Source organism: Geotrypetes seraphini, chromosome 4, assembly GCF_902459505.1.
Source record: "Geotrypetes seraphini chromosome 4, aGeoSer1.1, whole genome shotgun sequence".
Taxonomy (NCBI): Eukaryota; Metazoa; Chordata; class Amphibia; order Gymnophiona; family Dermophiidae; genus Geotrypetes; species Geotrypetes seraphini.
Window position 1 is genome coordinate 7,860,505 of NC_047087.1, and position 16,151 is coordinate 7,876,655.

At 45.2% G+C, this 16,151-nt stretch overlaps 1 protein-coding gene across 2 annotated transcripts in view; it reads right to left on the bottom strand.

The window, feature by feature from the left end:
- Window positions 1–16,151, bottom strand: part of RPL13 (ribosomal protein L13) — a 41,606-nt gene that overhangs the window by 12,067 nt on the left and 13,388 nt on the right. For both annotated transcript variants that reach the window (XM_033942736.1, XM_033942737.1), the window contains exons 4-5: window positions 4,603–4,776; window positions 2,696–2,752 (exon numbers count right to left, since the gene is read on the bottom strand). In XM_033942736.1, coding sequence (XP_033798627.1) covers window positions 2,696–2,752; window positions 4,603–4,776 — 231 coding nt within the window. The remainder of the gene's footprint in view (window positions 1–2,695; window positions 2,753–4,602; window positions 4,777–16,151) is intronic.

The window sequence follows — 16,151 nt, forward strand, 5'->3', positions numbered from 1 at the left end:
CCTCACGGTCCAGCTCATTCGTTTTATTGGCCAGAAAGGCAAGACGTTTGTTGGGTTCCAGAGCAACACCTCATCTGCATGCTTTGTGCCCCTTCAGTTACATCATCCGGCTGCCAATATCAATTTCCAGAAACTGCATTGAAGAAAGTGGCTCAAAAATTTAACAGAATGTTATAAAGATTGCTGGCAGTTAAAATCAAAGTGGACTTCACTTCGGCTTGGGAACCATATAAGATACCCAATTTAGGCTTGGGAACCTAGGATAAGACACCCTAATCATTGGCTTTGGAACCAGAAAGATACCAACAAAAGGTTTTGGAACCTTGACAAAGAAACCAAATGCGAGGCTTGGGAACCTGGACGAAGTGGCCCACCAGTGGCTGGTATTGCACAGCTATCGGGCGTGACCCCTATGGCGATGGGGTTGCCAGTTCAAACTCTTGAACTGGTAGTGACAATGTCACCATGGACCAACGCAATAGAGTAGTAGTAATACTACGTCAATACAAAACTGTAACTTAAAAAATGACAGAACTATGTTGAAATAGAGGTTGTTGCCGTGGCAACGTCTCCCAACTTTGTCCCCCTTTTTCAGCCATTGTTAACCTGCGTTGAAAAATGAAGTCCACTTTTCTAGGGGGTTTGAAATATGCTCTTTCTAATGAGACTGATTTGAAAGAGTTTCTGAAAGGTATTTTTCTGTAAAAGCAGGCTGAAAATACCCTATTTTTGGCCTTTTTACACAAATTAGCAACTTTACACTTAATTTGTAAACTAATGGAAAGAGCTTGGAGGTTGAAATTGTACTTTTGAAAACAACGTTGTACTGAGACATTATGCGCCAAATTTCGCATTTATTACTCAATTATTGTGGGAGCTAAGTAATGTCAAACTTTGACTTTTTTTGGAGCACTAATTTTTTCGGCCAAGTTTACTGTAATTCAGCCATTCACTCAGTGCTCGACAAAAATTGTTATTGGTAGCAATGAACAGAGCTCAAAAACTTGTGCAGGGTAGCTAAGTTTCAGTTTTTTTGGAAACACAGCTCGGGAGATATTGTGTCTCAAAGTTGTCAGAATGTCATTGTCGTACTGTATTTCATTGTGGTATGGGGTCAAACAAATGGCTATATCTCCACAAATATTCCACAGGCGAAACTAAAACTTTACCAAAGTTCGTTTGAGACATGGTGGACTCTGCATATGAAGTTTCATCAAAATCCGTGATGGTCATGCAGGGCACTTTCCAAGAATCTGATCACTTGACATGGAATGACCCAAATGGCTGTGGGGAGTTCCCGTAGTCTCTCAAGACTATGATGGGAACTCCCCACAGCCATTTCCTCATGGCGATCTACACGGGGCAGGAGCGTAGGAAGATTACTCCTGCCCCGAAAGCCCGCTAGAACACCAGGTAAGGCAAAAATATGGGTTTGTTGGTTTTTTCCCCCCTTCCAAAATCGCAATTATGTGAAATCGCGAGTGCAGAAACCGCGAATGGGGAGGGGGAAGTGTAAAGCTTATTGGCTTTATAAACTGGTTCATCTAACCAGACTTCTTTTATTACATTACATGTTCCTAGACATTTGATTCTAGTATTTTATGCGTCAAACCAATAAGGCATTGGTAAAGGCATTGGAATGGATTTAAATAAAATAATGCAGTTTTTGGAAGGAGAAATTAGGTTCTGCTAATTTACTTTCTTTTAGCTTCTCCAGACCAGTCTCCACCTGCTGGTCATGATTGGATATATATCCATTCGTAAAGATTAACCTCTACTGGTCTGGAGAGTGCTAAAGAATAGGTTGTGCATATTTTTACAAAACAAGCCTCCTGAAGCACTGAGAAACCTTCTCTCCAGTATGGGCTACTGCAATCTCCTATATTTAAGTTTACCCACAATAATATTAAGTAGGGACTTTGGTTAGTGCTAAATACAGTCAGTAAGATGATACGGAATAGGGACAGATCGATAGAGCTACTCCCTTTTTCATCACATTACAAAAGCCTCCAATTGACTGAAATCAGCTTGTAAAATATGGCTTTCTGATAAACTGTTACAAAGGTGCCTCTTGATAATGATCCCATCATCATCACTATAGCTGGTATTATTGATGCGATTTTGTTGTAGGAGATTAGTTTATAAGGACATTTTGAGTTTTAATGTCAATTGTATTTTGATTATATATTGCTTTGTTCCCTTTGGAGGGCTTGGGGCAGTACATAAATTGTATTAATTAAAAATAAATTCTACACAGCGCATACAATGGTTTCAGTGGGATCTTATATGAAGTCATTGTTTTAACTAGAGAAAGATTCTGAAAACCAACAAATGACTGGCAGAAGGTGCTGAACAGCTGGTAGCTGGGGAAAAGTGCAAAAAATTAGGTTTAAATGAATTCTATTAGAGAAAACAATGGCTAATATAATGGTTCAAACTCCACCTTTCATGTGAAAATAAAACCAACCTTACAGAAGTTGAAATATAACTGTTTGACTGCTTATGGACCCATGACATGAAAAACCAGCTATTGAACGTTTTGGTTCCGCTACTTCATTCACCTTTTCCCAGAGATGGGCACAAAGCAAGAATCATTTGCTCCTCAACTCCTGCAACATTATCCTCATTCAAAGTAAGGGTTTTGAGAAGCACATCTGAGCTGACAACCCGCAAAGGAGAAGGTGTTCATACTTACATTCCTGATGGGCATAATGGGGCCCATCAACTGCGTTGCCAGCTTCAACTCTTCTGCCTAGAAACAGAAAGGACATTACAGACATTGGTTTCAACCTTCGTAGACCACTGCAAAATCCTCCGTCTCATGTCCTAAGAGATATGTGAATTCAGGATACAATTGCCGACCTTCTCACTGCTCCAGGTGCAAACCAATGCCAACTTTCAGCTCTACCCATGATCCAGAGATAGGTGACAGGAAATATTCTTTCCAAGAGGGGAAAAGATTTTTGCATTTAGTTTTACGTCTAAGTCAGGGGTCTCAAAATCCCTCCTTGAGGGCCGCAATCCAGTCGGGTTTTCAGGATTTCCCCAATGAATATGCATGAGATCTATGTGCATGCACATTCATTGGAGGAAGTCCTGAAAACCCAACTGGATTGCGGCCCTCAAGGATGGACTTTGAGATCCCTGGTCTAAGTGGTAGCTCAAGGCAAGTTACAGTAGTTCAATGAAATCCAAAAGCAGTTTCTGCAGGTTTTTTTCATCACTGAATTCAGCTGCCAATTGTCCAAGATGTGTTAAGTTTTTACATACTGAAAACTAGTCTCAAGGTATTTGGGGGGTTTTGTTTGTTTGTTTTATTATTATTATTTTTTTTTTTTTTTAGAAAAACACAGGACAAAAAGTTTGTCCCCGTCTCTGCTTCCTGTCCCCTTCTCTACTACTAGAGAATTACATGGGAACAAATTTTTCCCCATCCCCGTGGGAACTCATTTTCCTGTCCCTGCCCCATTCCTGCAAGCTCGGTCCTCATCTGCGCAAGCCTCAACCACCTTAAAATCATAAGTGTTCGAAGCTTGTGTGGTTAAGGCAGAGCTTACAGGAATGGGACATCGACAAAACTCACGGGGATGGGACAAAGAAAAATTTATCCCCGTGCCATTCTCTACACTGCACCATTCCAAGTCCATAGTACCTGGCCAAAACCCAAATAGTAGCAGCATTCCATGCTATCGATCCCAGGGCAAGCAGTGGCTTCCCCCATATATGTCTCAATAGCAGACTAAAGACTTTTCCTCCAGAAACTGGTCTTACCACAGCTGCATAGTCTTAGTTTCCAAAAGGGCTGATGTGTGAATCATGATGGGATGCAGAAATTCTGGACACACTGTCATCATGACTGTTGAACTGCAGCACATATACCTTCCAGGTCACTTACTATCTGCTGAACCCTCACTTAGCCAGTTAGGTTTTCAGGAACATATACTGGCTGGGAGTGTCGCGAGGACTCAATTGAGAATCTCTGGCCTAGCAAAGTGTCTAGTAGGAATACAGCACAACCACAGCGACTCAGCTCCATGAAGAACAGAATTAGTACAGAAGTCCTCTGATACGATGTGCAAACAGAAAAAGGTTTTGGTTTTCTGGCAGTCGTTTTTCTCCTCTGTCATCCTGACAGCAATGTTGGTAAAAGCACAAGCTTGTCAAATTTGAAATTGTGCTTTTTCTGAAACCAGATGGAATGTGTCACTGGCAAGTGACATCCCAAGTCTTTGATCTCTGAACTTAGATAATGTTCTCTATAAAGTTTAGGACAGTCTTTCCTATAAAGCTGTGACTAGCTACAATCCTCGTCCGATTAAGATTAGAATTATGTTCTGTTTTGTCTTGAATTAATTCTTTTTTTTAATCAATAACTTTTATTAGCAAAACAATCCAACCAAATGTAACTATTCAGACAGGCACATGGGGTTTCTTCAATACGCCTATCCCAATACTCCTCTTCTTAGAAACCACTTCACTCCTACCCTACGGCCCAAGCTGACAAGTTTATGGTTTATGTTAATTGAAGAACCACTTGGACAAGGGGGAAACTACCTCCCCAAGTGAGTACAAAAAAAAAGTCAAGGGTCCACAAATACTTACAGAGCTGTCGCCTTTCTTGGGAGCAGAGGCCTTCCTTGGGAAGAGGATAACTCTGGAGCGGTACTCCTTCAGTCTCTGTACATTAGCCTGCAGAGATTCTGTTGACTTGTTACGCCGGCGGGGGTCCACTGCAATACCAATTGTCCGTGCAGTCCTCTTATGGATACCAGCCATCTAAACACCAGAGAAAGAAAACATGTGTCTACTTACTGTCCCCAAACAAACAACTACAATGTAGTCCCAGGTCAAATGCTTCAGAAAATCTGTAATAAAAAGCCAACATTCTGAATTGACCCATATTAATCCTTTCAGTCACCATTCCATCACCTTCTATTGTTCTATAAACAGCCTTAGCTCCTGAGGCTGTCAGGTATCCTTTGCCAGTTTCAAGGGATTAAGAGGGTGGCTTCCCTTGTTCCTCCAGTGGAGTAACCTGGAGATGCTAGGTACCAGCTCTATGTAATTTATTTATTCAGTCAATTTTCTAGCCCGTCCTCACAAAAGAGCCCAGAACAGGTTGCAAGCTTACGTACATATAAGGTTACAAGGTGCAGGTGATCAAGGCCACCAGCGTGCTCGATTTTAAGAATAAATGGGACATCCACGTGGGATCCCTACGAGGGTCAAGTTAAGGAACTAGGTCACTAGCACTCAGACTCAATGGGGTGGGTCAATAGAGTGGGCAGACTTGATGGGCTGTGGCCCTTTTCTGCTGTCATCTTTCTATGTTTTTATGTTTAAGTTCACATACAAGCAGACATACAGAACAGCAGATTAAAAAAGGATAAACAGCAACAGTAAGATAATTCATATGGTACAGTTTAATATTAAGACAGGTGTCGAGAGCGCTCATTCAAAAGTAAAGGTTCTAGACTTTTAAAAAAGTCATTTTGTTTGGATGGGAATGCCTGGAAGGAGTAGAAATAGAGAGGGCAAAACAGAAGGAGTTATTGTATGGGCGACAAATCTTTTTGTGAGGCAAATAAGTAAGAGGAAAAAAGGCCACTTTGGTTCTCAAAAGTAGTAGCTGAGAAGATAAGGAAGAAGAGGTTAGCTTTCATAAACTACAAAAGATTGGCAAAAATATCTGGAGAAGTTAAGAGGCTGATTGAGAAGTCAGGAGCAGGACTCCCCAATTTGTCATGCCAAGGGACTCAGAATGATATGAAATAGAAGTGGTGATAAAGCTGACCCTTGAGGTACACCACAATCTAACAATTTATCCTGAGATATTGATCCCTCAGTGACCACTCTAAAGGTATGTCCGTGAAGAAATGCTGAAAACCAGTCCCAAACTACTCCTGTTAAACCAATCTCATGTAAGCAGTTTAGTAAAAGACCATCATCCACTAAATCAAATCTAATGAAACTACTATTGCAAAGTTCCCCCATCTAAGATTGAGTGAACCTCACTAAGAAAGCCTGCTAGCACTGTCTCAGTACTGTGCATTGATCGAAACCCCGCTAGTCTTTGTTGATTCAATGTAAGACACCAGTTGTTCCAATACTATCCTCTATTAATTTTGCTAAGAAACAAAGGTTAGAGACTGGTCTATTAGCTGGATTCAATTTATCTACATCTTTCTTCATTATCGGATTAATAATTGCCTTTTTCCAACATGCAGGCATCTCTCCACTATTTAGACTATTCTGTATCATAATTAAAGCTAAAAGACCATGTCTAGAACTTAAAAGCCATCTAAATCATAAAAGGTGACATGCATTTTACCAAATAATTTTTCCGATTTGGATACAGATGGTAATTGGAAAGCTGACCAACTATATTTTCCTACATCTGTTTCTTTCTTCTAAATCGGTCCTCAATGAATCAGGTTGACTGATTTGCAGATGTTTTAACCCCGATTGTAAGTCTAGAATTTTTGAACAGAAAAAAATCTGCAAGTCCCTCTGCCTCTGGCATTATTCTAATCATTTTATTGGAATCTCCATTTTTTAAAGCTGCTACTATAGAAAATAGTTGTTTTGTTGGAACTTTCACGGTTTTAATTTTTTGTAAAAAATAATCTCTCTTTGCCTTCTTTAATTCCCTATTATAAATATTCTGAATATTCTTACGCCTCCTAGCTAAACTGGTTCTTCTAACATAACATAAAATTCACTTGCATACCACAAATACCATTAAGTTCTATGCGGTTCACAAAAATTAGTAATACAGTCAAACCTCGGTTTGCGAGTGTTTTGCAAGACGAGCAAAACATTCTCGCAAAACTTGTCTCACAAACCGAGTGTTGACTCGATTTGTGAGCACCCACCCTGAGAACCGGCAAAGCCCTCCCCCCCCGCTCGATCCGGCACCCGCCCCGCGCGAACCGGCACCCCCCCGCCCGACCAACTTTAACTCACCCCCCGTCTGACAACGGCACGCAGCCCACAGGATGTGCCGGTGCCACTTGAAGATCTTCTTCCTGCCTCTGCCTGCTTTGAGCATGCATCTGCGCATGCTCAAGCCCTTCTAATTCTCCCTCTCTCTGAGAATCTCGGCGAGAGGGAGAATTAGAAGGGCTTGAGCATGAGCAGATGCATGCTCAAAGCCGGCAGAGGCAGGAAGATCTTCAAGCAGCACCAACACGTCCTATGGGCCAGGGCCAGTGCCAGACGGGGGGGGGGGGGTGCCGATTCGAGCGGGGGGGAGTGATGACGGTTCTCGTGCCGATGCCAGACGGGGGGTGAGTTAAAGTTGGTCGGGCAGGGGGTGCCGATTCGAGCGGGGGGGGGGGGGAACGTATCAAAGAGAGTTTCCATTATTTCCTATGGGGAAACTCGTTTTGATATACGAGTATTTTGGTTTACGAGCATGCTTCTGGAATGAATTATGCTCGTAAACCAAGGTTCCACTGTACAAATAAATAAGGATGCAGATTCTAACTTCCAAAAGATTCCCTAAAAAGATAAGTTTTTAAGGCACGATGAAATTGTTGGTATGAAATTGGAAATGTAAATATATGAGTTAAATCCCTAGTCCATGAGGCTGCCAGAAAAGATAGCAGTCGTTCCTGAAATTTCTTGTATTTCCATCCCTTAACTGAGGGGAATGAGAACAGTGGATGCGATTTTCTAAGATGTTTAGAACTTGTAATAATAAAAGATTCCATGAGATACTCGGGAATTGAGCCTGTAAGTGCCTTAAAGCAAATGCAGCCAAGCTTAAACTTAACCCGCACCTCAACTGGAAGCCAATGCAGTCAATGATAAGAATCAGTAATGTGGTCAAACGTCCTCAAGTTGAAAATCAGTCCAACTGCTGCATTCTGAATTATGCGCAGTCTATGGAGGGTTTTCTGGGAACCAACAAGATGAACAATGTTGCAATAGTCTAATTGATTAAGGATAAGTGATTGAACCAGCAATCGAAAGGAATTAACATCAAAATATGCTCTAATAGTTCTTAGTTTCCATAAAGAATAAAAGCCCTTTCAAATCAACAAGTCAGAGTACGATCTAAAATTACGCCAAGTATCTTTATGGTCGACTGGATGCTGTAAGTTGTATCATTTACAACAATCGATGCAACATCTTCATTTAAATTTGGTGATGCAAAGAAAAACTTGTTTTTTTCCATATTAATTTTCCAAACTCTTTCTGCCCTCCTTAACTGCCTCCAAGTATTTTTGATTTTTAATTTTCCTACCTTTAATAGTGCCAATTCATCTAACACCTCCTATAGCACCCGATTCCATGTTTCTGCCTGGTCCATTAATGGAGCCTCCTTAAATTCAGGAGGGAACTTAAGAAAGAGGTGAAGTTTCATTTAACTCAAGAGAATGTATCGCTCTGTATTTTTTCTACCCTTCTAAACTAGAACTGTTATCGGGTTGAATATCCAAATTTATATTCCAACTGATTACATAATGATCACTCCATGAAATTGGGTCACTCTCTACCTGTTTAGAATTATCTCCTATATTCTGTGTTGTCCCCTTAACGCATTGTTCCGGCTTCAAATCCGCTAACAAGGCCTGAAAAAGCACAGTTACTTACCGTAACAGGTATTATCCAGGGACAGCAGGCAGATATTCTTGACTGATGGGTGATGGCACCGACGGAGCCCCGGTACGGACAATTTTAGAGTGATTGCACTCTAGGCCGCACCGCGCGTGCGCGAGTGCCTTCCCGTCCGACGAAGGCGCGCGGTCCCCAGTTAGGATAAGCCAGCTAAGAAGCCAACCCGGGGAGGTGGGAGGGACGCAAGAATATCTGCCTGCTGTCCCTGGATAACACCTGTTACGGTAAGTAACTGTGCTTTATCCCAGGACAAGCAGGCAGCATATTCTTGACTGATGGGTGACCTCCAAGCTAACAAAAAGAGGGATGGAGGGAAGGTTGGCCATTAGGAAAACAAATGTTGTAAAACAGATTGGCCGAAGTGTCCATCCCGTCTGGAGAATGCATCCAGACAATAGTGAGATGTAAAAGTATGAACTGAGGACCAAGTAGCAGCCTTGCAGATTTCCTCAATGGAAGTGGAACGGAGGAAAGCTACAGACGCTGCCATAGCTCTAACCTTGTGGCCCGTGACAGAACCTTCCAGTGTCAGGCCCGACTGAGCATAACAGAATGAAACGCAAGCAGCAAGCCAATTGGATAGGGTGCGTTTAGATACAGGATGACCCAACTTGTTAGGATCAAAGGACAAAAACAGTCGAGGAGATGATCTGTGAGGTTTGGTGCGTTCAAGATAGTAAGCCAGAGCACGTTTACAGTCCAAGGTATGCAAAGCCTGTTCACCTGGATGAGTATAAGGCTTTGGAAAAAATACAGGTAGGACAATGGACTGATTAAGATGAAAGTCAGACACAACCTTAGGGAGAAACTTTGGATGTGTACGGAGGACCACCTTATCATGGTGAAAAACAGTGAAAGGTGGATCGGCCACTAGTGCATGCAGCTCACTGACCCTCCTGGCAGAAGTGAGAGCTATAAGGAAGACCACTTTCCAAGTAAGAAATTTGAAATGCGCTGTGGCCAAAGGTTCAAAAGGAGGCTTCATTAAAGCAGAAAGAACCACATTGAGATCCCAGACTACAGGAGGGGGCTTAAGAGGTGGTTTCACATTGAAAAGGCCCCTCATGAACCTAGAAACCAAAGGATGAGCCAAGAGGGGTTTTCCATGAATTGGCTCATGAAAGGCAGAAATGGCACTAAGATGAACTCTGATGGAAGTAGATTTGAGACCAGAGTCAGACAAGGAAAGAAGATAGTCCAACACCAGTTCCACTGCTAGAGACATGGGATTATGGTGATGTAAGAGACACCAGGAAGAAAATCGAGACCACTTCTGCTGATAACACTGAAGCGTGGCCGGTTTCCTGGAAGCATCAATGATAGAACGGCCAGGTTGGGAAAGGAGTGAGTGAGCCGAAGTCAGCCCGAGAGATACCAAGTAGAGAATGACACGGTGAAAAAATTGGTCCCCGTCACCGCCCCGTCCCCGTCTCACCATCCCCGTCCCCGTCTCACCATCCCCGTCACCGCCCCGTCCCCGTCTCACCATCCTCTTCACCGCCCCGTCACCGCCACTGCAATCCCATTCACTTTTCTTTATTTACGTATAAAGGAAACATTCTTTAAAACTTAGTTAAATATTAGTTAATAACTATACAAAAACAAAACACGCAGAGAAAAAATTAATTAATATAAATTCTCAAAACTGACACATTTTGATCACGAAATTTAAAATAGTTATTTTTCATACAGTTTTTCAATCACTAATCTTCCACCACCCCTGGGGCTAGCAATGCAAAAACAAACACGACATGTACTTTAAATGCTTACAATGTTAGCCTATATGGTAATTAGACGCGGCCGCTGTACCTAATCGCGGCAAAGATCTCCCTGCCGTGATTAGCATAGTGACCGCGGCTACGGCTGCAAGTCTCCCCTCCCCCCAGCGATCACGGCAGGAGGGCACCCAACCCCTCCTGTAGACCCCCCCCAACAGCCCTCCCGACAATCGCAGCAGAAGGGTACCCAACCCCTCCTGCCGGTCCTCCCAATGGCCTCCCCTAAGATCGCCGGCAGGAGGGTACCCAACCCCTCCTGCTGGACCCCCCCCCCCCAACGAACCCTCCCACCCCGGAACCCCCTTAGTCTTACTTTCCAAGTTGGACCGGACGGCTCCTCACACGTATGGCCAGCAGGCTTGCCTCCGTCCAAATGAGGCGGGCCCGCCCCTACCCTGCCCAACCCACAGGATCCTAGGGCCTGATTGGTCTAGGCACCTAAAGCCACTCCCGCTATAGGAGGGGCCTTAGGTGCTTGGGCCAATCAGGCCCTAGGATCCTGTGGGTTAGGCAGGGGAGGGGAGGGGCGGGCCCGCCTCATTTGGACGGAGGCAGGCCTGCTGGCCAGACGAGCGAGGAGCTGTCCGGTCCAACTTGGAAAGTAAGACTAAGGGGGTTCCGGGGTGGGAGGGTTCGTTGGGGGGGGGGTCCAGCAGGAGGGGTTGGGTACCCTCCTGCCGGCGATCTTAGGGGAGGCCATTGGGAGGACCGGCAGGAGGGGTTGGGTACCCTTCTGCTGCGATTGGCAGGAAGGGTTGATCTGACAAATGAGGAGCACGGTGAAACACAGGTAAATAGCGGTTCCTAGAAGGGGGTACATTGGCCCGCGGGGACAAACCTGTTCACCGTTTCCGCGGTCGGTGAATGGCCTTGTCCCCGTCACCGCAGCGACTGCTAGTTTTCTTCCCCGTTTTCGGCGGTGACCCGCGGCTTAAATGCGGTGGCCGCGGGTAAACCGTCACCGTGTCATTCTCTAATACCAAGCTGTCAGGTGCAGAGACTGTAAGTTGGGATGCAGAAGTGTCTGCTGATGCTGAGTAAGCAGAGAAGGAAACAGTGGAAGAAGTATGGGTTCCCTGGAACTGAGTTGAAGTAGAAGGGAGAACCAATGCTGCCTGGGCCACCGTGGAGCGATGAGAATCATGGTGGCTCGTTCCCTCCTGAGCTTGAACAATGTCCGCAGCATGAGCGGTAGAGGAGGAAATGCATATAGGAAGAGATTGGTCCAATCTAGGAGAAATGCATCCGCTGCCAGACGGTGAGGAGAATAGAGTCTGGAGCAAAACAGGGGCAGCTGATGATTGCAAGGAGCTGCAAAAAGGTCCACTTGAGGAGTGCCCCACTGAGCGAAAATGGACTGGAGAGTCAAAGGGTCAAGAGTCCATTCGTGAGGTTGGAGAATTCTGCTGAGATTGTCTGCTAAGGAATTCTTTTCTCCTTGAATGTAGACAGCCTTCAGGAATAAGTGACAAGCTGTTGCCCAAGACCAGATCCTTTGGGCTTCCTGACACAACAGGCGAGAGCCCGTCCCTCCCTGCTTGTTGATGTAGTACATTGCAACTTGATTGTCTGTGCAAATGAGAAGTACTTGAGGAGAGAGAAGATGTTGAAAAGCCTTGAGGGCATAAAACATTGCTCGGAGTTCCAAGAAATTGATGTGGTATTTCTTTTCCTGGGCAGTCCAAAACCCCTGAGTTTGGAATTCGTTCAGGTGAGCTCCCCAGGCATAAGGGGATGCGTCTGTGGTGATCACAAAATGATGAGGAGGTAGATGGAACAGTAGACCTCTGGAAAGATTTGAAGATGTCAACCACCAAAGAAGCGACTGTCGAAGAGACGAGGTCACAGATATGTGTTGTGAACAAGGATCTGTCGTTTGTGACCACTGAGTCGCTAGGGTCCATTGAGGAGTACGCAGGTGGAGACGTGCGAAGGGGGTGACATGTACTGTGGAGGCCATGTGCCCCAAGAGCACCATCATGTGATTTGCAGAGATGGTAGTCTGCTGAAACACCTGCTGACAGAGATGAAGGATGGTTTGAAGGCGGTTTGATGGAAGAAACGCCCTCATCAGAACAGTGTCCAGAATGGCTCCAATGAACTGAAGTCGCTGAGTTGGGATGAGGTGCGATTTGGGCAGATTGATTTCGAACCCCAACAGGCGAAGGAAGTGAATGGTCTGATTGGTGGCAAGCAGAACAGCCTGAGGTGTATGAGCTTTGATCAGCCAGTCGTCCAGATAAGGGAAGACTTGAAAGTTGTGAGAGCGAAGATAGGCCGCTACCACAATTAGGCATTTGGTGAACACCCTGGGAGTGGAGGCCAGACCGAAGGGTAACACCTTGTACTGATAATAATGTTGGTTGATAAGAAATCGTAGGAATTGCCTGGACGTCAGATGGATAGGAATGTGTGTGTAAGCCTCTTTGAGATTGAGGGAGCATAGCCAGTCGTCCTGAGAGAGAAGAGGGTAGAGGGTGGCAAGAGAGAGCATTTTGAACTTCTCCTTGACCAAACATTTGTTGAGATCTCTGAGATCTAAGATAGGTCGGAGGTCTCCGGTCTTTTTGGGAACTAGAAAGTACCTGGAGTAAAATCCCTGACCTCTCTGATCTGGAGGAACTTCTTCGATGGCATTGAGAAGAAGGAGGGATTGAACCTCTTGAGCGAGAAGGAGGGACTGAGACTTGTTGGAAGCAGACTCTTTTGGCAGGCCTAACGGCGGAGGAGTCTGAAAATTGAGGGAGTAGCCGTGGGCTATGATCGAGAGCACCCACTGGTCGGTGGTGATTACTTCCCATCGAGAGTGAAAAATGTTTAGTCGACCTCCTATAGGCTGTGGAAGAGGACGGGAGGGAGGAAGACTGGCAATGCCCTGGAGAAGGGAGTCAAAAGGGCTGAGTCGGCTTAGTCTGAGTGACAGGCTTGATAGCAGGCTGCTGTTGCTGACGAGCCTGTTGATGTTGTTACCGTTGCCTCCGAGATTGAGGAGGATGAGGCTGAACCGGCCGAGCAGAAAATCGCCTCTGATATGAAGGTTGTTGTCTAAAAGGACGAGGAGGAGGAGGCTTCTTCTTCTTATTTTTCAACAAAGTATCCCACCTCGTCTCATGGGCAGAGAGTTTTTGAGTGGTGGTATCCATAGACTCTCCAAACAGTTCGTCACCCAGGCAGGGGGCATTGGCAAAGCGGTCCTGGTGGTTCACATCAAGGTCTGAGACTCGTAGCCATGCTAATCGTCTCATCGCCACAGACATAGCCGTGGCACGTGACGTAAGTTCAAAAGTATCATAGATGGAACGGACCATAAACTTCCTGAGTTGCAGAAGAATGGAAGTGCATTGCTGAAATGCAGGAAGTTTACGGTCAGGAAGATACTTTTGAAAAGAGGCCACTTGTTGAATCAGATGTTTCAGGTAAAAAGAGAAGTGAAATGCATAATTACCTGAACGGTTGGCCAACATTGCATTTTGGTAAAGCCTTTTTCCAAATTTATCCATGGCCTTGCCCTCTCTACCAGGAGGGACAGAGGCGTACACACTAGAGCCTGCCGATTTTTTGAGGGTTGACTCCACCAGCAGAGATTCATGGGGCAGCTGGGGTTTGTCAAACCCTGGTATGGGAATCACTTTATAAAGAGATTCCAGCTTCCTAGGGGCTCCTGGAACGGTTAGAGGGGTTTCCAAATTTTTATAAAAAGTTTCCCTCAAGATGTCATGGAGGGGTAACTTCAAAAATTCTTTAGGAGGCTGGTCGAAATCCAAAGCATCAAGAAATGCCTTGGATTTTTTAGAGTCAGACTCTAGAGGGATGGAAAAGGTGTCTGACATTTCCTTAAGAAATTTGGTGAAGGACGAGTGCTCTGGCTTGCTAGCAGGATCCTGCACCGATGGATCATCCTCATCTGAAGAATAATCTGCCTCGGTACCGAGAGGGTCGTCAGAATCATCCCACAAATCAGGGTCCCGTACCGATGAAAGACAGCCCTGAGAAAGGGGAGTAGAAGGCTCGGTATGCTTGGTCTTGCGCACCGATTTACCTGATCGCATGGACACCGTACCGGGTGACTGTACAGCGGTACGGGTGTCAGAGAACGGCACCGGCTCAGAAGTTGAGTAAGCGGTGTGTCGAAGAGACTTTGGTTCTGCCGAGAGAACCGGCATAGAGACAGATTTTTGCGGTGCCGATAACGTCGATGCCGACAGAATAGGCTGTTCGACTATCAGCACCGAAGGCTCAGTAGGTACCGACACTGGAAGGTGTGGAGTTAAGAGAGCCGGGAGCAAGTGTTGTAATTGCTCCTTAAGTTGGGTCTGAAGGATGGATGCTATTCTCTCATCCAAAGATGGGCCCGATGGCACCGGTACCGGTTTTTTCTTGCTCGGTACCTGCGGTGCAGCTCGACGCTCAGGCAAAGTTGATGCCGATGAAGAGGCAGTGACTTCAATGGGAGCGAAGCGTTTGCGGGGCCGGCGCACAGTCTGCAGGACTTGACTCACTGCTTGTTCGACTGGCAGGCCAAGGACAGTAGGGGATGGCTTCTTAGCCGGCTTACCTACAGGGTGAGACACCGCGGATGGATCTTGCGGTGTCGAAGTCACCGGTGCCGATTTGGAGGAAGTTGTCGGTGTCGATGTCGGGGGAACTTCCATGGCGGCCCCGAAAAGAATCCGCTGTTGAATTTGGCGGTTCTTTAGAGTTCTCTTTTGGAGAGAACTGCAGCGGGTGCACATTTCAGCCCTATGGTCCGGACCCAGACACTGAAGGCACCACTTGTGTGGGTCGGAAAGGGAAATAGGACGTGCACACCGCTGGCACTTCTTAAAACCCGGTGAAGGGGGCATGAAGGGAAAAACGGCCGTAGCAAAATCGAAGCCCGAGGCTTCGATGGTGCCAACAGGCCCCGCAGGGGCCGACCGGAAAAAAATCGGAAAAAATTATATATATATATTTTTTTTTTAAGAAAAGAAAGAAAACAAGAACGTGAACACTTCACGACAAGAAAAAACGCGCGAGCGGGAAGGCGAGAAAAAATTTTCCAACAGCCGTTGGAAACACGCGTCTTCTTAGCTCCGCGGAAACTAAGAAACTGGGGACCGCGTGCCTTCGTCGGGCGGGAAGGCACTCGCGCACGCGCGGTGCGGCCTAACTAGAACTTTCTAAGTTCTTAGAGTGCAATCACTCTAAAATTGTCCGTACCGGGGCTCCGTCGGTGCCGTCACCCATCAGTCAAGAATATGCTGCCTGCTTGTCCTGGGATAATACTTTGTTTTACAGTCATTCACCATATCAACCTGAATATTAAAATCTCCCACTATCATTAACCTTGAGAATCTCACTGATAAATCCGCTATAGTCTGATATATATTGTTCCACGTCTTGACTGGCAAACCTGGAGGACAATAAAACACTGCCAAATAAGTCGGCCTTCTCCTCCCAATTTGAACCAACAATAATTCCTTCTATAAAAACGACTCTACCTTCAATTCAAACAATTGTAATGATGATTTATAAACAATAGCTATCCCTCCCCCTCTCCTATATGACCTTGAACGAGAGAAAAGCTCAAAATCCAAAGGGAGTACTTGATATAAATAGGCTTCATCTGTTTTTATCCAAGTTTCTGTAAAACAAACAAAATCTCCACCTCTTTATTTACTACCAAATCAAGTTTCAAGTTTTTATTAGAGCTTGATAAATCACTTATTTAGTTTCCTAAGCAATGTACAGTACAAATTAAGAAATGGG